We start from the raw sequence: 23,351 nt of genomic DNA on the forward strand, positions 1-23,351 counted from the left end.
CTCTCACTGCACCCCAGCCCCCGCAGAACCCCAGTCCCTCGCTCTCACTGCACCCCAGCGCCGCAGAGACCCCCGGCTTCAACTGCACACCAGCCCCGCAGAGACCCCCGGCTGTCACTGCACCCCAGCCCGAGAGAGACCCCCGTCCCTCGGCTCTCACTGCACCCCAGCCCCGCAGAGACCCCCGTCCCTCGGCTCTCACTGCACCCCAGCGCCGCAGAGACCCCCGGCTGTCACTGCACCCCAGCCCGAGAGAGACCCCCGTCCCTCGGCTCTCACTGCACCCCAGCCCCGCAGAGACCCCCGGCTCTCACTGCACCCCAGCCCCGCAGAGACCCCCGTCCCTCGGCTGTCACTGCCACCCAGCCCTGCCGCAGAGACCCCCGTCCCTCGGCTCCTCACTGCACCCAAGCCCCGCCAGAGACCACCGGCTGTCACTGCACCCAGCCCCGCAGAGACCCCCGTCCCCCGGCTCTCACTGCGCCCCAGCCCCCCAGAGACCCCCGTCCCTCGGCTCTCACTGACCCCAGCGCCGCAGAGACCCCCAGCTCTCACTGCACCCCAGCCCCGCAGAGACCCCCATCCCTCGGCTCTCACTGCCACCCCAGCCCGCAGAGACCCCGTCCCTCGGCTCTCACTGCACCCCAGCGCGCAGAGACCCCCGGCTGTCACTGCACACGCCCCGCAGAGACCCCCGGCTCTCACTGCACCCCAGCCCGAGAGAGGCCCCCGGTCCCTCGGCTCTCACTGCACCCCAGCCCCGCAGAGACCCCCGTCCCTCGGCTCTCACTGCACCCCAGCGCCGCAGAGACCCCCGGCTCTCACTGCGCCCCAGCGCCGCAGAGACCCCCAGCTCTCACTGCACCCCAGCCCGCAGAGACCCCCGGCTCTCACTGCGCCCCAGCCCACAGAGACCCCCGTCCCTCGGCTCTCACTGCACCCCAGCGCCGCAGAGACCCCAGCTCTCACTGCACCCCAGCCCCGCAGAACCCCAGCCCTCGGCTCTCACTGCACCCCAGCCCCACAGAGGACCCCCGTCCTCGCGCTCTCACTGCACCCCAGCGCGCAGAGACCCCGGCTGTCACTGCACACCAGCCCCGCAGAGACCCCCGCTCTCACTGCAAACCCCAGCCCGAGAGGACCCCGTCCCCGGCTCTCACTGCGACCCCACCCCGCAGAGACCCCCGTCCTCGGCTCTCACTGCACCCCGCGCCGCAGAGACCCCGGCTGTCACTGCACCCAGCCCCGCAGAGACCCCCGTCCCCGGCTCTCACTGCGCCCCAGCGCCGCAGAGACCCCCAGCTCTCACTACACCCAGCCCGCAGAGACCCCCGTCCCTCGGCTGTCACTGCCACCCCACCGCCGCAGAGACCCCAGCTCTCACTGCACCCCAGCGCCGCAGAGACCCCCGTCCCTGGACGCATGCACCCCAGCGCGCAGAGACCCCGGGCTATCACTGCGCCCCAGCCCGACGGAGAGACCCCCGTACCTCGGTCTCTCACTGCACCCCAGCCCGCAGAGACCCACCGTCCTCGGCTCTCACTGCACCCCAGCGCCGCAGAGACCCCCAGCTCTCACTGCACCCCCCGCAGCAGAGACCCCCGCCCACGGCTCTCACTGCACCACCGCAGCAGAGACCCCAGCTCTCACTACACCCCAGCCCCACAGAGACCCCGTCCCTCGGCTCTCACGCACCCCAGCCCCGCAGAGACCCCCGCCCTCGCGCTCACTGCACCCCAGCGCCGCAGAGACACCCGGCTGTCACTGCACCCAGCCCCGCAGAGACCCCCGTCCCCCGGCTCTCACTGCACCCCACCGCCGCAGAGACCCCGGCTCTCACTGCGCCCCAGCCCCGCAGAGACCCCCGTCCCTCGGCTCTCACTGCACCCCAGCGCCGCAGAGACCCCCAGCTCTCACTGCACCCCAGCCCCGCAGAGACCCCATCCCTCGGCTCTCACTGCACCCCAGCCCCGCAGAGACCCCAGTCCCTCGGCTCTCACTGCAACCCCAGCGCCGCAGAGACCCCCGGCTGTCACTGCACACCAGCCCCAGCAGAGACCCCGGCTCTCACTGACACCCCAGCCGAGAGAGACCCCGTCCTCGCTCTCACTGCAACCCCAGCCCCGCAGAGACCCCCGTCCCTCGGCTCTCACTGCACCCCAGCGCCGCAGAGACCCCCGGCTGTCACTGCACCCAGCCCCGCAGAGACCCCGTCCCCCGGCTCTCACTGCGCCCAGCGCCGCAGAGACCCCAGCTCTCATGCACCCCAGCCCCAGAGAGACCCCCGGCTCTCACTGCACCCCAGCCCCACAGAGACCCCCGGCTCTCACTGCGCCCAACCCCGCAGAGACCCCGGCTCTCACTGCACCCCAGACCACAGAGACCCCCGGCTCTCACCGCGCCCCAGCCCCGCAGAGACCCCGGCGTCACTGTGCCCCAGCCCCGCAGAGACCCCGGCTCTCACTGCACCCCAGCCCACAGAGACCCCGTCCCTCGGCTGTCACTGCACCCCAGCCCAGAGAGACCCCCGGCTCTCACTGCACCCCAGCCTGCAGAGACCCCCAGCTCTCACTGCGCCCAGCCCCGCAGAGACCCCCGGCTCTCACTGCACCCGAGCCCCGCAGAGAGCCCCCGGCTGTCACTGCGCCCAGCCCGCAGAGACCCCCGGCTCTCACTGCACCCCAGCCCCACAGGAGACCCCCGTCCCTCGGCTCTCACTGCACCCCAGCCCGCAGAGACCCCCGGCTCTCACTGCGCCCCAGCAACGCAGAGACCCCCGGCTCTCACTGACCCCAGCGCCACAGAGACCCCCGTCCCTCGGCTGTCACTGCACCCAGCCCCAGGGGAGACCCCCGGCTCTCACTGCACCCCAGCCGCAGAGACCCCCAGCTATCATGCGCCCCAGACCCGCAGAGACCCGGCTCTCACTGCACCCGAGCCCCGCAGAGACCCCCGGCTGTCACTGCGCCCCAGCCCCCGCAGAGACCCCCGGCTCTCACTGCACCCCAGCCCACAGAGACCCCCGTCCCTCGGCTCTCACTGCACCCCAGCCCCGCAGAGACCCCCGGCTCTCACTGCACCCCAGCGCCACAGAGACCCCGTCCCTCGGCTGTCACTGCACCCCAGCCCCAGGGAGACCCCCGGCTCTCACTGCACCCAGCCCACAGAGACCCGGCTCTCACTGTACCCCAAGCCCCGCAGAGACCCCGGCTCTCCACTGCGCCCACAGACCACAGAGACCCCGGCTCTCACTGCACCCCAGCCCCACAGAGTCCCCCGTCCTCGGTTGTCACTGCACCCCAGCCCCGCAGAGACCCCCGGCTCTCACTGCACCCCAGCCGAGAGAGACCCCCGGCTCTCACTGCGCCCCAGCCCCACAGAGGACCCCGTCCTTCGGCTCTCACTGCACCCAGCCCCACGAGACCCCCGGCTCTCACTGCGCCCCAGCCCTGCAGAGACCCCCGTCCCTCGGCTGTCACTGCACCCCAGCCCCACAGAGACCCCCGGCTCTCATGCACCCAGCCCCACAGAGACCCCGTCCCTCGGCTATCACTGATCCCAGCCCCACAGAGACCCCGGCTGTCACTGCACCCAGCCCCACAGAGACCCCCGTCCCTCGGCTGTCACTGCACCCCAGCCCAGAGAGACCCCCGGCTTACTGCACCCCAGCCAGAGAGACCCCCGGCTCTCACTGCACCCCAGCCCGCAGAGACCCCCGTCGCTCGGCTGTCACTGCACCCCAGCACCGCAGAGCCCCCGGCTCTCACTGCACCCCAGCCCCGCAGAGACCCCCGGCTCTCCACTGCACCCCAGCCGAGAGAGACCCCGGCTCTCACTGCGCCCCGCCCCACAGAGACCCCGTCCTTCGGCTCTCACTGCACCCCAGCCCACAGGACCCCCGGCTCTCACTGCGCCCCAGCCCTGCAGAGACCGTCCTCGGCTGCGGAACTGCACCAGCCCCACAGAGACCCCCGGTCTCACTGCACCCCAGCCCCACAGAGACCCCCGTCCTCGGCTATCACTGCATCCCAGCCCCACAGAGACCCCCGGCTGTCACTGCACCCCAGCCCACAGGAGACCCCCAGTCCCTCGGCTGCACCCAGCCCCAGCCCCCCCCCCCCCCCCCCAGAGGACCCCCGGCTCTCACTGCACCCCAGCCCCAGAGAGACCCCGGCTCTCACTGCACCCCAGCCCCGCAGGAGACCCCCGTCGCTCGGCTGTCACTCCACCCAAGCGCGCAGAGACCCCCGGATATCACTGCACCCCAGCCCGCAGAGACCCCTGGCTCTCACTGCACCCCAAGCCCGAGAGAGACCCGGCTCTCACTGCGCGCCCAGCCCACACGAGACCCCCGTCATTCGGCTGTCACTGCACCCAGCCCCACAGGAGACCCCAGCTCTCACTGCACCCAGCCCCACAGAGACCCCCAGCTCTCACTGACACCCACCCCCACAGAGACCCGTCCCTCGGCTGTCACTGCCCCAGCGCCGCAGAGACCCCACGGCTCTCACTGCACCCACAGCCCCGCAGAGACCCCGGCTCTCACTGCACCCCAGCCCCACAGAGACCCCGTCCCTCGGCTGTCACTGAACCCCAGCCCCAGAGAGACCCCGGCTCTCACTGCGCCCCAGCCCCACAGAGACCCCCAGCTGTCACTGCACCGCAGCCCCACAGAGACCCCCGTCCCTCGGCTGTCACTGCACCCCAGCGCCGCAGAGACCCGGCTCTACTGCACCCCAGCCCCGCAGAGACCCCGGCTCTCACTGCACCCCAGCCCGAGAGAGACCCCGGCTCTCATGCGCCCCCCCACAGAGACCCCCGGCTCACTGCGCCCCAGCCCTGCAGAGACCCCCGTCCCTCGGCTGTCACTGCACCCCAGCCCCACAGGAGACCCCCGTCCCTCGGCTATCACTGCAGCCCGCCCCACAGAGACCCCCGGCTCTCACTGCGCCCCAGCCCCGCAGAGACCCCGGCTGTCACTGCACCCAGACCCACAGAGACCCCCGTCCCTCGGCTGTCACTGCACCCCAGCCCCAGAGAGACCCGGCTCTCAATGCACCCCAGCCCCAGAGAGACCCCCGGCTCTCACTGCATCCCAGGCCCGCAGAGACCCCCGTCCCCCGCTCAAACTGCGCCCAGCCCGCAGAGACCCCCGGCTCTCACTGCACCCCAGCACAGAGACCCCCGGCTCTCACTGCGTCCCAGCGCCGCAGAGACCCCCGGCTCTCACTGCACCGCAGCCCCAGAGAGACCCCGGCTCACTGCGCCCCAGCCCCCAGAGACCCCCGGCTCTCACTGCACCCCAGACCCACAGAGAACCCCGGCTCTCACTGCGCCCCAGCCCCGCAGAGACCCCGGCTGTCACTGCACCCAGCCACAGAGACCCCAGCTGTCACTGCACCCCAGCCCCGCAGAGCCCCGGCTCTCACTGCACCCCAGCCTCGCAGAGACCCCCGTCCCTCGGCTGTCACTGCACCCCAGCCCCAGAGAGACCCCCGGCTCTCACAACCCCAGCCCCGCAGAGACCCCCGGCTCTCAGTGCACCCCAGCCCACAGAGACCCCAGCTCTCACTGCACCCCAGCCCCACAGAGACCCCCGTCCCTCGGCTGTCACTGCACCCAGCCCCGCAGAGACCCCCGGCTGTCACTGCACCCCAGCCAGAGAGACCCCCGGCTGTCACTGCACCCCAGCCCCAGAGAGACCCCAGTCCCCGGCTCTCACTGCACCCCAGCGCCGCAGAGACCCCCGGCTCTCACTGCGCCCCAGCCCCGCAGAGACCCCCGGCTCTCACTGCTCCCAGCCCCACAGAGACCCCCGTCCTCGGATGTCACTGCACCCCAGCCCCGCAGAGACCCCCGGCTCTCACTGCGCCCCAGCCCCGCAGAGACCTCCGGCTGTCACTGCACCCAGCCCAGAGAGACCCCGGCTCTCACTGAACCCCAGCCCCACAGAGACCCCGGCTCTCACTGCGCCCAGCGCCGCAGAGACCCCCAGCTCTCACTGCACCCCAGCCCCAGAGAGACCCCCGGCTCTCACTGCACCCCAGCCCCGCAGAGAACCCCGGCTCTCACTGCGCCCCAGTGCCGCAGAGACCCCAGCTCTCACTGCACCCAGCCCGCAGAGACCCCGGCTCTCACTGCACCCCAGCCCCACAGAGACCCCTGTCCCTCGGCTGTCACTGCACCCAGCCCAGAGAGACCCCGGCTCTCACTGCACCCCAGCCGCACAGAGACCCCCGGCTCTCACTGCACCCCAGCCCCACAGAGACCCCCGGCTCTCACTGCACCCCAGCCCGAGGGAGACCCCGGCTCTCACTGCCCCCGCCCCCCACAGAGACCCCGTCCCCGCTCTCACTGCACCCCAGCCCCACAGAGACCCCAGCTCTCACTGTGCCCAGCGCGCAGAGCCCCTGGCTCTCACTGCACCCCAGCCCCAGAGAGACCCCCGGCTCTCACTGCACCCCAGCCCCGCAGAGACCCCGGCTCTCACTGCGCCCCAGCCCGGAGAGACCCCGGCTCTCACTGCGCCCCAGCCCGCAGAGACCCCGGCTCTCACTGCGCCCAGCCCGAGAGAGCCCCCGGCTCTCACTGCACCCCAGCCCCACAGAGACCGTCCCTCGGCTATCACTGCACCCCAGCCCCAGAGAGACCCCGGCTCTCACTGCACCCCAGCCCCACAGAGACCCCGGCTCTCACTGCGCCCCAGCCCCGCAGAGACCCGGCTGTCACTGCACCCCAGCCCCACAGAGACCCCCGTCCCTCGGCTGTCACTGCACCCCAGCCCCAGAGAGACCCCCGGCTCTCAGTGCACCCCCGCCCCAGAGAGACCCCGGCTGTCACTGCACCCCAGCCCCACAGAGACCCCCGGCTCTCAGTGCGCCCCAGCCCAGCAGAGACCCCCGTCCCTCGGCTGTCACTGCACCCCAGCCCCAGAGAGACCCCGGCTCTCACTGCACCCCAGCCCCACAGAGACCCCCGGCTGTCACTGCACCCCAGCCCCAGAGAGACCCCCGCTGTCACTGTGCCCCAGCCCCAGAGAGACCCCCGGCTTTCACTGCACCCCAGCCCAGAGAGACCCGTCCCTCGGCTGTCACTGCACCCCAGCCCCGCAGAGACCCCATCTGTCACTGCACCCGCCCCGCAGAGACCCTGGCTCTCACTGCACCCCAGCCCCGCAGAGACCCCCGGCTGTCACTGCACCCCAGCCCCGCAGAGACCCCCGGCTCTCACTGCACCCCAGCCCCAGAGAGACCCCCGGCTCTCACTGCACCCCAGCCCCAGAGAGACCCCGTCCCTCGGCTGTCACTGCACCCCAGCCCCAGAGAGACCCCGGCTCTCACTGCACCCAGCCCCAGAGAGACCCCCGGCTCTCACTGCCCCCCAGCCCGCAGAGACCCCCGGCTCTCACTGCACCCCAGCCCCACAAGACCCCCGCTGTCACTGCACCCCAGCCCCGGAGAGATCCTCAGCTCTCACTGCACCCCAGCTCCAAAGAGACCCACAGCTGTCACTGCGCCCCAGCCCCAGAGAGACCCCTGTCCCCGGGCTGTCACTGCACCCCAGCCCCAGAGAGACCCGGCTCTCACTGCACCAGCCCCGCAGAGACCCCGTCCCCCCGACTCTCAGGGCACCCCAACCCCAGAGAGACCCTCAGCTCTAGAGAATGTCCTCCATCCACACTGACTGTTGCTGAACCCCGACTCCAGCGATGCCCCAACCCCACTGAATCTCACTGCACCCCTCCAGGCTCCCCATCCCCCAAATTAAAAATTATTTAATAATTTGTATGAGGCCCTGTTGCCTTGTTAAAAACTTACAGTAAATATGTATAAACTAGAGTCATGAGATAAAAAGTTGCAGAGCGATTATGTAGGTATAAAAATTGTGGGTTTCTGTATCAAAGTGCATGAAAAACTACTTTGGCTGGGGATATGATAGCCCTCCCACTTTTTTCAGGCCATTTTAAGCAATCTCAGGGCTTCTAAGGGCCTTGAATCCCACCTGTCCAGGCACATTGAGAAAAACCCTCTTCTTGGGGGTACTGAGCCCTGATCCTGGTCACATGTTACTCTTGAGGGGATTCTGTGCCAAAAAAATAAAAATTCACACAAAAAATTTAAAAATTATGCACACCATATTTAAAATTCTGCAAACTTTATTGTCAATAAATAAATGTGGCTCCAGCATGGCAGTGGGGAGCACAGGCCACTGGATGCAGTGAGGTGGGAGATCACCCTGAAGCTCCCACCTCCCCCTGTACAGGGACTCGGCAGTGAGGCTGCACCTGACACTGACACTGTGCAAGGGCTGGGCCTGCCCCATAAACACCCTGGGGCCCTGCCCCTCTGTGCGAGATGCGGCAGGGCAGGCTCAGCCCAGCAGGATCCAAGTATGGAGGGACTTAGTGGGGCGGCGGAGGATCCAGGTGTGGTGTGAGAGCTTTCTCTGTGGGGCAGTCAGTGTGGGTGGCTCAGTGGGAGATCTGGATGCACAGGGGCTCGTTGTTGGGTTCCGGATACAGGGGCAATGGGACTCTGCAGGGGATCCAGGTCATGGTGGTTGGGGCTCAATGGGGGTAGGGTGGGGTCTGGGTGAGGGGCTTGTTGGAGGGGTCCGGGGGTGTAGGGCTTTGTCAGGGTGAGGGTTCAATGGGCCTGCTTAATGGGGGAGCCCCAGCTGCTGCCGAGGGACGCCACATGCCAGGCTCCCGCTTCCCCCTGAGATTCTCTGATCCCCTTTTCTTCTCCATCCCCTTTCCCCTCGCTCCCACCTTCCCTCCCCTTCCTAGTCACCCCCTACCTTCCCCACTGCCTCTTCCCTGCACCCCCTCAACCCCCCTTCCCTCATTTCCCCCACACCCTTTACCCAGCCCCACCATGGACACTCACTGTTTCACAGAAAACAGGAAGGTTCCCAGCACTAGGGTGACCAGACAGCAAGTGTTAAAAATGGGGATAGGGTTGGGGGATAATAAGTGCCTATATAAGACAAAGCCCTGAATATTAGGACTGTCCCTACAAATCGGGACATCTGGTCACCCTACCCAGCACACAGAAGGGGAGCACGACTGGTACTAGGGCCCAGGAGGCTGCATTCAGCTGCAGAGTCAGTGGAGCCCAAGATGCAGCCTCCTTCAGCTAGGCAGCTCTGTGCTTGCAGAAATGGGGTTCAGAGTAGCAGCCGTGTTAGTCTGTATTCGCAAAAAGAAAAGGAGTACTTGTGGCACCTTAGAGACTAACAAATTTATTAGAGCATAAGCTTTCGTGAGCTACAGCTCACTTCATCGGATGCATTTGTTGGAAAAAAACAGAGGAGAGATTTATATACACACACACAGAGAACATGAAACAATGGTTTATCATACACACTGTAAGGAGAGTGATCACTTAAGATAAGCCATCACCAACAGCAGGGGGGGGAAGGAGGAAAACCTTTCATGGTGACAAGCAGGTAGGCTAATTCCAGCAGTTAACAAGAATATCAGAGGAACAGTGGGGGGGTGGGGTGGGAGGGAGAAATACCATGGGGAAATAGTTTTACTTTGTGTAATGACTCATCCATTCCCAGTCTCTATTCAAGCCTAAGTTAATTGTATCCAGTTTGCAAATTAATTCCAATTCAGCAGTCTCTTGTTGGAGTCTGTTTTTGAAGCTTTTTTGTTGAAGTATAGCCACTCTTAGGTCTGTGATCGAGTGACCAGAGAGATTGAAGTGTTCTCCAACTGGTTTTTGAATGTTATAATTCTTGACGTCTGATTTGTGTCCATTCATTCTTTTACGTAGAGACTGTCCAGTTTGGCCAATGTACATGGCAGAGGGGCATTGCTGGCACATGATGGCATATATCACATTGGTAGATGCGCAGGTGAACGAGCCTCTGATAGTGTGGCTGATGTGATTAGGCCCTATGATGGTGTCCCCTGAATAGATATGTGGACAGAGTGGCAACGGGCTTGTTGCAAGGATAGGTTCCTGGGTTAGTGGTTCTGTTGTGTGGTGTGTGGTTGCTGGTGAGTATTTGCTTCAGATTGGGGGGCTGTCTAAGCAAGGACTGGCCTGTCTCCCAAGATCTGTGAGAGTGATGGGTCGTCCTTCAGGATAGGTTGTAGGTCCTTGATGATACGTTGGAGAGGTTTTAGTTGGGGGCTGAAGGTGATGGCTAATGGCGTTCTGTTATTTTCTTTGTTGGGCCTGTCCTGTAGTAGGTGACTTCTGGGTACTCTTCTGGCTCTGTCAATCTGTTTCTCACTTCAGCAGGTGGGTATTGTAGTTGTAGGAATGCATGATAGAGATCTTGTAGGTGTTTGTCTCTGTCTGTGGGGTTGGAGCAAATGCGGTTATATCGTAGCGCTTGGCTGTAGACAATGGATCGAGTGGTATGATCTGGATGAAAGCTAGAGGCATGTAGGTAGGAATAGCGGTCAGTAGGTTTCCGATATACGGTGGTGTTTATGTGACCATCGCTTATTAGCACCGTAGTGTCCAGGAAGTGGATCTCTTGTGTGGACTGGTCCAGGCTGAGGTTGATGGTGGGATGGAAATTGTTGAAATCATGGTGGAATTCCTCAAGAGCTTCTTTTCCATGGGTCCAGATGATGAAGATGTCATCAATGTAGCGCAAGTAGAGTAGGGGCATTAGGGGACGAGAGCTGAGGAAGCGTTGTTCTAAGTCAGCCATAAAAATGTTGGCATACTGTGGGGCCATGCGGGTACCCATCGCAGTGCCGCTGATTGAAGGTATACATTGTCACCAAATGTGAAATAGTTATGGGTCAGGACAAAGTCACAAAGTTCTGCCACCAGGTTAGCCGTGACAGTATCGGGGATACTGTTCCTGACGGCTTGTAGTCCATCTTTGTGTGGAGTGTTGGTGTAGAGGGCTTCTACATCCATAGTGGCTAGGATGATGTTTTTAGGAAGATCACCAATGGACTGTAGTTTCCTCAGGAAGTCAGTGGTGTCTCGAAGATAGCTGGGAGTGCTGGTAACGAAGGGCCTGAGGAGGGAGTCTACATAGCCAGACAATCCTGCTGTCAGGGTGCCAATGCCTGAGATGATGGGGCGTCCAGGATTTCCAGGTTTATGGATCTTGGGTAGCAGATAGAATACCCCAGGTCGGGGCTCCAGGGGTGTGTCTGTGCGGATTTGTTCTTGTGCTTTTTCAGGGAGTTTCTTGAGCAAATGCTGTAGTTTCTTTTGGTAACTCTCAGTGGATCAGAAGGTAATGGCTTGTAGAAAGTGGTGTTGGAGAGCTGCCTAGTAGCCTCTTGTTCATACTCGACCTATTCATGATGACGACAGCACCTCCTTTGTCAGCCTTTTGATTATGATGTCAGAGTTGTTTCTGAGGCTGTGGATGGCACTGTGTTCTGCATGGCTGAGGTTATGGGGTAAGCGATGCTGCTTTTCCACAATTTCAGCTCGTGCACGTCGGCGGAAGCACTCTATGTAGAAATCCAGGCTGCTGTTTCGACCTTCAGGAGGAGTCCACCCAGAATCCTTCTTTTTGTAGTGTTGGCAGGAAGGTCTCTGTGGGTTAATATGTTGGTCAGAGGTGTGTTGGAAATATTCCTTGAGTCTGAGACGTCGAAATAGGATTCTAGGTCACCACAGAACTGTATCATGTTCGTGGGGGTGGAGGGGCAAAAGGAGAGGCCCCGAGATAGGACAGATTCTTCCGCTGGGCTAAGAGTATAGTTGGATAGATTAACAATATTGCTGGGTGGGTTACGGGAACCATTGTTGTGGCCCCTTGTGGCATATAGTAGTTTAGATAGCTTAGTGTCCTTTTTCTTTTGTAGAGAATCAAAGTGTGGGGGTGAGGGGAGTGGCATATAACTCTGTGTGCCCTCCCATGTCTTGCCTCCCATGTCAACCCCCCTCCAAAACTGCACACATGGTGTCCGTCCCCCCACATGGCCTCCTTTTGCTTCCTTGACGTTTTGTGCAGGGAAACACAGGAATTCTGCTGGGGTGGGGCATTTTCTGTGGGCGCGCAGTCCCGCAGAATCTCCCCAGGAGTAACATGTGCATGGAGATCTTGGATATTAATCCAACCCTAGGGAGAAGAAGCACAGCCTGAGACCAGCCACGTGGGAGGGATGATAGATGATTTCATTGTAAATTAGAGGGAATCTTAGAAAACAACTGAAAGGGACTTGATCATTCCAGTCTCTGGGGCTGGCAGGTTGTGGCATGGTTAGAAGCAGGGTAACAGATTGGAGGCAAAAGGATGTGAATTGCTCTGTACAAACAAATCACTGTCAAGGCCTTCCCTGCACAGGCCAGGGGTCTCAGGTGCCTTACACAGAGCAGAGCCATGGGAACACCCCTTCTGCTGTATGTATCTATTAGGTAAATGGCCTAAAGAGACTGTAAACTCCTCAGCTAGTCTACACCAGTCTTTCCATCCTAAAAAAAATTCCACTGGTGCAACTGCACAAATAACAGGTACAATAGGAGCCGTAGTCAAGACAAGGCATTGCCCTTGTAACCGGCGCATCATGTAACCATGTTCAGAGCTAGGGTTGCCAATTTTGATTGGATGTTTTCCTGGAGGTTTCGTCACATGACATAATCTCTTATTAAAGATTAATCTAACTACAGGACAATCCTGGAAGATTGGCAATCTTCCTTAAAGCAGATCTAGATGTCATGGTATTGAAGAGGAGAGTGTGGTGGGAAGTGGTGGGAAATTTTGAGGGAAAGAGGTGAGTGGAGACATGACATTTCAAATCAGGGCTTGTGTCTGACTCTGTGTTTGTACCCTGATCCTGATGGAACCTCAGGGAGCGATCCTAGTGTAAATAATGCATAATAATTAATAACCGTAAGCATAGGTGCCGACTTTCCAAAGTGCTGGGGGGTGCTCGGCCCCCGGCTCTGCGCCGGCTCTGCCCCAGCCCTGCTCCCACTCTACCCCTTTCCCCAAGGCCCTGCCCTGCCTCTTTCCACCCCCCCTCGACCCCTCTCCCTGCCTCTTCCCACCCTGTTCTGCCCCCTCCCCCGAGAGCACTGCATCCTCACTCCTCCCCTCTCCCCACCAAAGCCTCTCGCATATCACCAAACAGATGATTGCGGAGGCAGGAGGCATGGGGAGAGAGGGAGAGGTGTTGATTGGTGGGGCCTGCCAGCAGGCAGGAAGCACTGGTGCAGGGGGAGGTTCTGATGAGGGGCTGCCAGTGGATGCGTAGCACCCACCATTTTTTCCCCATGGGTGCTCCAGCCCTGGAGCACTCACGGAGTCGGTGCCTGTGACCGTAAGTGCTTTTAACTGAGTGTCTAAAACCAAATCTATTTACAATGCATGGAAAATGACACTTGGAAATGAGCCTTGGTTTTATTCCTAAGCGCTACCTTCTCATGCAGTCACACTAACGCTGCGATGTCACCACTCTGGAATGTAAAGCCTAGCTAATGTTTCATTTCTCCCCTCAGTTATAAAATGATGTGTAGAAAAACTGAACAATGGCAGATGATGAGTCATAACTGGGGCCCTACCAAATTCACAGCCATTAAAAACACGTCACCGACCGTGAAATCTGGTTTCCTCCCATGAATTATAGTACAGGGTAAAAGCACACAAAAGACCAGATTTCACGGGGGAGACCAGCATTAATCAAATTGAGGGCCCTGACCCAAAAGGGAGTTGCAGGGGGGGTCACAAGATTATTTTAGGGGGGTTGCAGTATTGCCACTCTTACTTCTGCACTGCACTCTGAGGGCAGCGCCTGACTAGCAGCAGCTCAGAAGTAAGGGTGTCAATATCATACCAGGCCACCCTTACTTCTGCGCTGCTGCTGGCAGAGGCTCTGCCTTCAGAGCTGGGCTCCCAGCCAGCAGCTGCCACTGTCCAGCTGCCCAGCTCTGAAGGCAGTGCTGACAGCAGCTGCAGAAAAGCAAGGGTAGCAGTACTGCAACCCCCTCCCTCCCCCCAATAACCTTGCAACCCACACCCCACAACTCCTTTTTGGGTCAGGACCCCCTACAATTACAAGAAGTGAAATTTCAGATTTAAATAGCTTTAAGTAGATTTAAAATCCTATGGCTGTGAAATTGATCAATATGGACCGTGAATTTGGTAGGGCCTAGTCATAACCATGTGATTAGTTTACCTACTATGATGAAGCCTTAGGCACATATGGCACGGGAGGGCCTGATTCTGGGGTGCGCTGAGTGCCCTGACTTCAGTGGTAGTGGAGGGGACTCAGCACTTGAAAATTGTGGTTAAATTGGTTATTTATTATTTGTGTTACCTAGAAGCCCTAGTCACAGACCAGGACCCCATTGTGCAAGGCACTGTACAAACACAGAACAAAAAGATGGTTCTTCGTGGTGTAGTCCAGAGGGTTTTCTTTTCCAATCCCCCAAACTCTTTTGTTAGGCTCCGAAAGAGGGGGAAAGAATAATGAGCTGTTGTTTAAAAATATAGGGCACAGTCCTGTTCCCACTAAATCCGTGGGAGCTTTGCCATTGGCGTAAACAGAAACCAGCTTGGGCCTGTGTTTAGCACTGTACTTTATACAGTTAGTGGCAATTTTCCCTTCCTTAAGGGAACTGCAGATGCTTGTCACCTGTCAGCTCTGGCCCTGCATAGGTGGGGGAATGTCCTTGACAAGGAGCAAAGACAGGACAACATTTTCAAATGCCTGGATCTATGTCAGGCTCCTAAATTAATATTTAGGCAGATGAGTAAAGGCTGATTCAGCTCCCTCTGAGGTCAATTGCAGATACAGTTGCTCACCACCTTTGAAAATCAGGCTAAAAAGGGAATTAGGTGTCTAACTGTTAAGTACCCAGGCATGAAAATCTTCGCCATAGCCTATTAGGGAAGGCAATGGACTGAAGAGATGGAAGAGACACACGTCATCCCAGTCTTTTGATAGAAAGGAAAAATCCAGAATGTTTTATTGAGGGCCTGCCTCATCACCCCCAAGTTAAGATAGAGCCTAGGGAGTGAGTCTTTGTAAATTTCAATCTGCTCCCTGCTCAGAAAAATGACTGGCAGAGGAGGACAGTTTGATGTGCATACAGGAACTTTAAGAAACTCAATACTCAGAGGCTGTTGGCTGGTGTCTAGGATGTGGAAGTTGCCTGTAACCACCTATTAATATTCCATCTGCTAGTTTGATTGTTGTTATGTTGTTGGCTAGCTATCTGATAACCAAGGGTTCCAGCAAAAGCTGTCTTGCATGTGCACAGGAAGGGAGACCATAAATTTCAGATAACACCACTGGCAATAGTAATACAAGTGTCACTCCCTTTACCTTTGACCATGTTGAGTTCTCCACCCCTGGCTGGGCACTGAGGAGGGGGGAATCCCAGTGGGAAAACTGGAACAAAAATATTGGAGGGGGTAAAAATCTGAGCTCTGAGGAGACAGCCACAGGGACGGACTGTTCCCCAACCCCAGTAGTGTGTTCCTGGGATAAGGTAGGCCTATCTAAGCTTTAGGTGAGACCGATGTGTGTAGACTGTTCATTGTGTTGAAAACCCTCTTGTTATGCTTTGTGCCTACTATTGAGATTAAACAATGCTTTGGTTTTGGAAAGGCTGTTTTATGTCCCTGTATTCATGCACTGGTCACAGCCCTGAAAGGAATTCTTGCAGGGCAGCTGAATCCACTAATCACGGTTGGTAAACTGGGTCCCGATCTGAGGAGTGGAGGAAGAATCACAGGCTCCCGCCCCAGAGAGGTAAAAGCTTGTGACCTGTCACTTGGAGGGGTTGCACTCAGAGACTGCGAGGGCTGAAATGTGTTGGTAGCCCTGAACTGTGACCACAGGTTGCTAGGTGATTTTATCTCTGTTGCAACACCAGTTAGGGGAAAAGAAGGGGTGGGTCACATTATCTCAGTGTAACATCACTGTCTTCAGTAGCTTTACACCTGCAGACTGCAGTGAATTTGGCCAGTATTTTTTAGCCTGTTGTTCTGATGTATCCCTATTGAAAAGAGATAATGTGTGACTAGCTGTAATCCAACTGGAGCATGCAGATGCTCTGCCCTGTTAGCACTGATTTCAGCATCTGGGACTCAGTTCTGTTCTCGGTTATGCTGGCATAAATCCAGAATAATAGCATTGAAATCAATGTGGTTACTCCCATTTATACCATTGTGAGAAAGCAGAACTTGTCCCTTTGTCTGCAGACTTGGTATGTGACGACTTTTCAAGGCTTCTCCCCTAGTTGCGCACACATCCGTATTCTGAACTGCAGCCAAGATCCAGTTATAAAAATAAAAACCACAAATGCACCATGTCTGGAACCCTTAAGATTAAGAGCTACCAAATGAGAGAAGTGTCAGAATACAATAGGTTTATGTCAAAGGCTTAACTGTTTGAAGAGTGTCCCTTTTTTTGGAAGAGGCTCTGTTGCTGTCTGATGTCCAGATGCCATGGAAAATCCCCTTTATGGTGGGCTTTTGCAGTTCTGAGCTGGGGGTAACACAAAATTAAAAACTAAAGAGTCTTTTGGAATCAAATTAGTTTTTATTTAAGCAACAAAGAGTCGCATGATCAGAGGCGTTAGTTGTCATCAGGTGCAGCAAATCCACAGATGTAGGGCTTGTCTATACAGGGAAATTGACCCGAATAGTTACGGCAGAATGATCTATTCCTCAATAACGATTCCAGAATAGCTTCCTGTGTGGACACTCTGTTCTGGAATAAAAGTCACTTTAATCGGAATAATGAGGGCACATTACTCCAAAACAAAATGATTTTTATTGCAGAATAGCTTATTTCATAACGGCTGTTCCATTATTTCCCCATGTATACAAACCCATAGGCTCATCCTGCAGATTGTGCTGTTCCTCAGGACCCTAGCTTTTAACTGCTGCCTCCTGTTCCCAGGGTCTTGAGCAAAAAATACCTCCAATAATACTACAAGCAAGTTGCCTTTGAAATGCTGGATGCTGATGCAGCCATCACATAGAAGTTGGAGCAGGGACTAACAGCTGCCCAGCTACAAGAAAAAAATCGAAACCTACTTGCAACCTACCAGCTCACCCACATGGGATGGAGACAACCTCTGATTGTTACCTGCTCATTCTCCAAAAGGTTCTTGTCACTTGTAACAGTGCTGGGACCCCCATCACCAGTGAAGATGTACCCTGGAGGTAAAAATAGATGGATAGGGAGAAAAACGTGAATCACAAAATAAGGACATCTGGAAGAAAGGGTTTCAGAGGACCTAATAATGGAGACACAAAGGATGAAAAATAGTTTGAGGGAAAACAACACAGAAAAAGCATGGAAAACAAGATGCAGCAGGATATGGGAGGAAAAGTAGGAAACAGGAAGCCTAAAGAAAAAGGAGGGAAAAAAACATTGGGCTTGATATTCAAAAGGGCAGAAGCTTAGGACCAATTTCTCACCTAACGTGCACCTGTAGTCCCTGTGAATTGCTCATGATATTGAACACCTACTTGCTCTAATATCCATTTATGCATTTTGAATGAAAATTAGGCTGGTATTTGCATATACATTTTCTCCACATGATCCTGGACTTCTGCCATTTTGAAAATCAGGTCCAGCAAAGTGTTTTTCTTTTCTTTAAAAAGAAAAGGAGTACTTGTGGCACCTTAGAGACTAACAAATTTATTAGAGCATAAGCTTTCGTGAGCTACAGCTCACTTCATCGGATGCTGTAGCTCACGAAAGCTTATGCTCTAATAAATTTGTTAGTCTCTAAGGTGCCACAAGTACTCCTTTTCTTTTTGCGAATACAGACTAACACGGCTGCTACTCTGAAACCTTTCTTTTCTTTAAGTTCCATGGTAAATTCTCTTATGCATCTGCTTTTAATCTATGGCATGGTGATTTAGACACTGCTACCTAAAAAAAACCCCCCAAAACAAACAACCTGAACATTTACTGGCCTCCTTTTGAGGCCATTGATCCCCCTCAATTTCATTTGGATAAATTGACAGGCATAAACCTTTGTTTTACTTTCTCCAGATCCTGATCTCCCAAAGGGTTGGGGCTACTTGGATCTGGGATTTTAGTTTGGATCCTTCTGTGATAGTAAGATACTCATACTGTCATTTACAAATATTTACATATTGATAAGATCTGTGTTTAATTTCTTAACATTACCTTCCTACTGACCTCTCCCCCTACTCAGCCATCAACAGATCCCCTTTGCCCTTCTCTGCTTATTTCTCTGTGGCTATTCCTTCCTGTCCTAGCTCCTCACAACCCCAACTTCCCTTTTCAGGCAGCTTGTCTCTTCACAAATGGTATGGCCAGACCTGAGCCGAAGCCTGTGCAGTCTCTAGGCACAAATGGGAGAGTTAAGGAGGCACTGAGTTTTGCCAGCTCAACTCAGAAATGTATGGTTATTGGTATTGCATTTCAGGTTGGCTTAATGCTTGGGCTGTAAACTCAAATTCATTGCTACTTGTAGTCACTAGATGTCACTACAGCCTCATTAACTGTCCTGCTAATTTTTTTTTTTACTGTTATCACTACTGCCATAGCACCATCTATTTGAAATTCACATTTGTGTCTGAAATTGTTGTACCTTCGCTAATTACAGGTAACACTCCTGGTTACCAGAAGTTAGGGAGAAACAAATTTTCCCTCTCTTTTTCCAGTTTGTTTCCTTTTTTTGTATTTGATAGCACTTTTTGTATAGTCCGTTTCTGTTGTCTCCCTTGTACACTCGGTTAAAGAGTCAATTTCCCATGGGTTGAAATGACCTATTATGATTAGACCTGTTGTGAACGTCAAGAGGAGTGCAGATCAACTTTTACAAATATTTTTTAAAGAAAAATTCAGGACATACTATTTAAAGTCGGCTGGATTTTTTACAAAATAATTTGGAAACGTCAGGTTGGCCACATCCCTTTAAAGACAGGAAATAAATATATTAGAAGCCCTTGGCTGGCTCCCTGTTTCTTCTCTCCCTCTCTGTCATGATGGTTTAGTGACATATGTTCCGGTCCTGCACTGAGCTCTGTATGGCAACAGGGTCCATTCATGTTGCAGAATCAGGGCCTTATGCATTTGCATAATTTTACTCATGTGAGTAGAGTTATCTTTTTGATTACCTTTTCTCATTCTTAAAGCAAAAAAGCAGAAACAGCTGTTCATTCATTCTATATTTCTTGCAGAGCATCAGAACTTCACTTTCTGAATAATTTACTGTGACTGAGAGAAAAATATTATTGTTCTTACAACGCTTATATTGGATGCAGATTTGTCTGTGAATCAGGACTGTGCATTAAAAAACATGTTCCCAGCTTTGAAGAGACTGGCTTGCTAAATAAGGCAGGACAAACAAAAATGGGACAAAACACATCTCGCTTTGAACCATCTCTGGGGAGCAGGTCTTGGCAGAGGAAAAGAGAGACTGTAATGCTGTAATAATAGTAATGATAATTAATAATAATTTTATTTATAAAATATCCCTGGAGGTGCTCTGGATGCCGCACAACAATTTGAAATACAGTAAAAAACAACAACACTATAAATCCAGATGAAAACACAAATGAAGCGTCATTGAATTAAGGGTGTCCTTTACAGCAGCTGGCAGAATTTAAAACTGTTTTCAGGTGCTTTTTACAAATGGAAAGGGATGTGCTGTATAATATACACCTATATCTGAGTCTGCATAGCTACGTATATCTATATATTTCTTTGTGTGTCCAGAGAAAGATACTAATACAAGGAAATTATATGTATAGGCCACCATTTTCAGATTGGGAGCTTAAAACTAGGCACCAAAAGCCATATTTTGGATCCAATCCTGTAAATACTGACACACTTGTTTAAATCTACTTGTGTGAGTAATCCCATTTCACTTAATTTATCTATTGTCATGCTTAGATGTTTTGCTGGTGGGACCAGTGTGCTCAGCACCTTGCAGTAGGGAACCCTGGGAGCAGAATAAGACAAATCATGTTATTATTTCTTGACCTATATTTCTAGTTAGTACTTTGGGGAAGATTCTTCCCTGGTGCAATATGTCATAGCCCTGTTTAAATCAATTTTCACCAGTCCTGCAATGAGCTCTGTGCACATCCAAGGATCTGACTACAAGGATCAGGCCTTGGATTACTAAAAGAGAAGTAATTTTTCAAGACCAGTTTGGATGTCATTGTTCATGGTTTGTTTCCATTTTGCATTTCTGGCAGATGGACAATATAATTCAATTACATTAGTTTCACTTTTAGAGTCTTACTACAACTGTGTTTGTTTTTGAAACACTGCAGGAGAGAAATATTTCTTTAAAAATCAAATGTTTTCATTGGAGTTTATAAATAAATGATGGAAACATTTCCTATTACTGTTAGGCCTTGTGAAAGCTTGATAACACACAACTTAAATTTGGGGCCAAACTGAAGCTGACTGTCCCTGGAATAACAATACAGGATGGGGAACCTGGCTGAGTTAACTTGCAGGTAATTTACATGTGTATTCATGAGAGTTTGCGGAGTTGTTTGGCTCTTTCCTGCCTAAAATTTATATATGTAAAAATCTAAATTACTTAGGCGGGGCCCTGATCCTGCAAACACATATGTATGTGCTTAATTTTACTAGCGTGAGTAGTTTCAGTGGGATTGCTAATTGTAGTGAAGTTAAGCACATGCCCAAATGTCTTTAGGATCAGGGCCCTAAACTTAACTCTATGCCAACAGGGCTGGCAGGATCCCGGGGGGTGGGTGCATTTGCTCTCCAGCTGCAGGATCCAGGGGCTAGGTTTGGGAGGGGGCGCCGGGGCTGGCAGGATCCCGGGGGGTGGGTGGGTTTGCTCTCCAGCTGCAGGATGAGGGAGTGGGCTTGGGGGGAGCGCGGTTGGCGGGATCCAGGGCGATGGGTGCGTTTGCTATCCCGCTGCAGGATCAGGGGGTAGGTCGGGGGGGCTGCGGCTGGCAGGATCCCGGGGGGTGGGTGGGTTTGCTCTCCAGCTGCAGGATCCAGGGGCTAGGTTTGGGAGGGGGCGCCGGGGCTGGCAGGATCCCGGGGGGTGGGTGCGTTTGCTCTCCAGCTGCAGGATCCAGGGGCTAGGTTTGGGAGGGGGCGCCGGGGCTGGCGGGATCCCGGGGGGTGGGTGCGTTTGCTCTCCAGCTGCAGGATGGGGAGGGGGGGATTTGGGGGCCGTGACCGGCGGGCTCCGGGGGCCGCGGTCTCAGCCGTCCCGCGGCGGCGGGCAGCGCCCCCTGGCGGGCAGGCCGGGCGCAGAGGCTGGCTGCGGCTCGCTCGGGGCTGGCGGAGGAGGCGGCCGGCCGGCGGCGCGGGGGGCATGGCGGGCGCGCTGGCGGAGGTGCTGGGCGAGGTGCTGGTGGCCCCGGACGGGGAGGAGGTGGCGGTAGCGGCGCTGGCCGCCCGCGGGGTCTCGCTGGTCGGGCTCTACTTCGGCTGCAGCCTGAGCGGCCCCTGCGCGCAGGTCGGCGCCAGCTTGGCCGCTTTCTACGGGCGCTTCAGGGGGGAGGCGGCGGCCGGGGCCGGGGCCGGGGCCGGGGCGCAGCGGCTCGAGATCGTCTTCGTGTCGGCGGAGCAGGAGCAGCAGCAGTGGCAGGAGGCCGTGCGGGCCATGCCCTGGCTGGCGCTGCCCTTCGCCGACAAGCGCCGCAAGGTGAGAGGGGGGCCCCGGGCCCCGGGCGGGGGGGGCGCTGAGCGAGGGGGGCACCCGGAGGCGCGGGGGGACTGGGCACCGGGCGGGGCAGGGGCCGAGGCGAGGGGGGCCCCGGGCGGGGGGGGCGCTGAGCGAGGGGCGACTGGGCACCGGGCGGGGGGGGCCGAGGCGAGGGGGGGCCCGGGCGGGGGGGGCGCTGAGCGAGGGGCCACTGGGCACCGGGCGGGGGGGGCCGAGGCGAGGGGGGGCCCGGGCACCGAGCGGGCGGGGGGGCCCTGAGGCGAGGGGGGGCCCGGGCCCCGGGCGGGGGGGACGCTGAGAGAGGGGGGCACCCTGAGGCGAGGGGGGACTGGGCACCGGGCGGGGCAGGGGCCGAGGCGAGGGGGGCCCCGGGCGGGGGGGCGCTGAGCGAGGGGGGACTGGGCACCGGGCGGGGGGGGCTGAGGCGAGGGGGGGCCCGGGCACCGGGCAGGCAGGCGGGCGGGGGGGGCTGAAGCAGGGGGGGGCCGGGCACCGAGCGGGCGGGGGGGCCCTGAGGCGAGGGGGGGCCCGGGCACCGGGCAGGCAGGCGGGCGGGGGGGGCTGAAGCAGGGGGGGGCCGGGCACCGAGCGGGCGGGGGGGCCCTGAGGCGAGGGGGGGCCCGGGCACCGAGCGGGCGGGGGGGCCCTGAGGCGAGGGGGGGCCCGGGCACCGGGCGGGCGGGCGGGCGGGGGGGCGCAGAGGCCCACGGACCCCGAGGAAGAAGCGGGGGGAGGGGGCGGCGGCCGCCAGCGGCTGGGGCTGGGAGCGGGGGGAGCCGGGGCCGGCGCCGCCTGTCGGGGAGCAGCCCCGGGGGAGCGAGCAGCCGGCTCCCAGCGGGGGCAGCGGCCCGAGCTCTGTGGGGAGCCGGGTCTCCGTGGGGCTCGTGCTGCCCTGAGGGGACTCCCGCGGCCTTGGCCCGGCAGCAGCCGCTCTTTGGGCTCCCCGTTGTGCGGAGCCGGCCCGGCCCCCGCGGCTGGGGACCCCGCAGCAGAGCCTTGTCCAGGTGATCGTGCGAGCAGGTGCCCTGTCCTGGTCCCCCTCTCCGGGGTGCAATCCGGGCAACCCCTGCATGGGAGCTGAGAGCCGGCTCTGGGCCCCGGCATGTCTCGGGGTGCAGCTGGCTCTGGGGGAGAAAAGAAGTCTCGGCCCTTCCTGGTTCACTTCAGACGTGGCTGGGCCGCTTGGGGGGAACTGCTGTGGGGCTGGGCACTTGTACCAAGAGCCTTCCCAGTTTTGGCTGCATCTGCTTTCGGGTCAGTTGCAAATGTGACACCACCATAATGGTCCATGGGAGTTGCCTGCTTTAAACTCGGGGTGTAGAAGCTTCACGTCTACCTAGGTGGGCTTTCAGGAAGGGAGGAAGGGATCCGTCCTTTGTTTCCCTTTGTACAGGGATGTGGCAGGAGGAGGGTAGGGTGACGGAGTGATTTCAGTGCCACCGGGGTGACCCTCCAAAGCCCCTCCTGTTAGAGGAAAATGGAACTCGCGTATAAAACCACAGTTAATGTTTTGCATCCCTACTGTCTTAATGGTGGAAAATCACTGTGCTGTAAAACGTAGCATATGTTTTCAGTATGGTCAGTAGAACATCCCACAGTATTTAGTGGGTGAGAAACACATCTGAAGTGTAAAATAGCATTTACTAAACTCCCAGTTTGTAGGGTTTGAATTTGTGGCTGCAGACAAATTGTCCTAAACATTTAGTCATTAAAACTGGTTGACACGCTCATAGTCGTGACCCTAGAGTAATC

At 57.1% G+C, this 23,351-nt stretch overlaps 1 protein-coding gene and 1 long non-coding RNA gene across 3 annotated transcripts in view; both read left to right on the forward strand.

Moving 5' to 3' along the window:
* The window catches only part of LOC122456973, a 57,786-nt gene extending 37,519 nt beyond the window's left edge, over nucleotides 1–20,267 (forward strand). For both annotated transcript variants that reach the window (XR_006276195.1, XR_006276196.1), the window contains 2 exons: nucleotides 16,850–17,115; nucleotides 17,957–20,267. This is a non-coding gene — a long non-coding RNA (uncharacterized LOC122456973). The remainder of the gene's footprint in view (nucleotides 1–16,849; nucleotides 17,116–17,956) is intronic.
* Nucleotides 20,268–21,188: 921 nt separating this feature from the next.
* NXN (nucleoredoxin) overlaps nucleotides 21,189–23,351 on the forward strand; it is a 103,566-nt gene continuing 101,403 nt past the window's right edge. Inside the window, exon 1 of the mRNA XM_038375397.2 lies at nucleotides 21,189–21,578. Coding sequence (XP_038231325.1) covers nucleotides 21,246–21,578 — 333 coding nt within the window. The 5' untranslated portion in view covers nucleotides 21,189–21,245. The remainder of the gene's footprint in view (nucleotides 21,579–23,351) is intronic.

Source organism: Dermochelys coriacea, chromosome 17 (genome assembly GCF_009764565.3).
Source record: "Dermochelys coriacea isolate rDerCor1 chromosome 17, rDerCor1.pri.v4, whole genome shotgun sequence".
NCBI classification, from domain to species: domain Eukaryota; kingdom Metazoa; phylum Chordata; order Testudines; family Dermochelyidae; genus Dermochelys; species Dermochelys coriacea.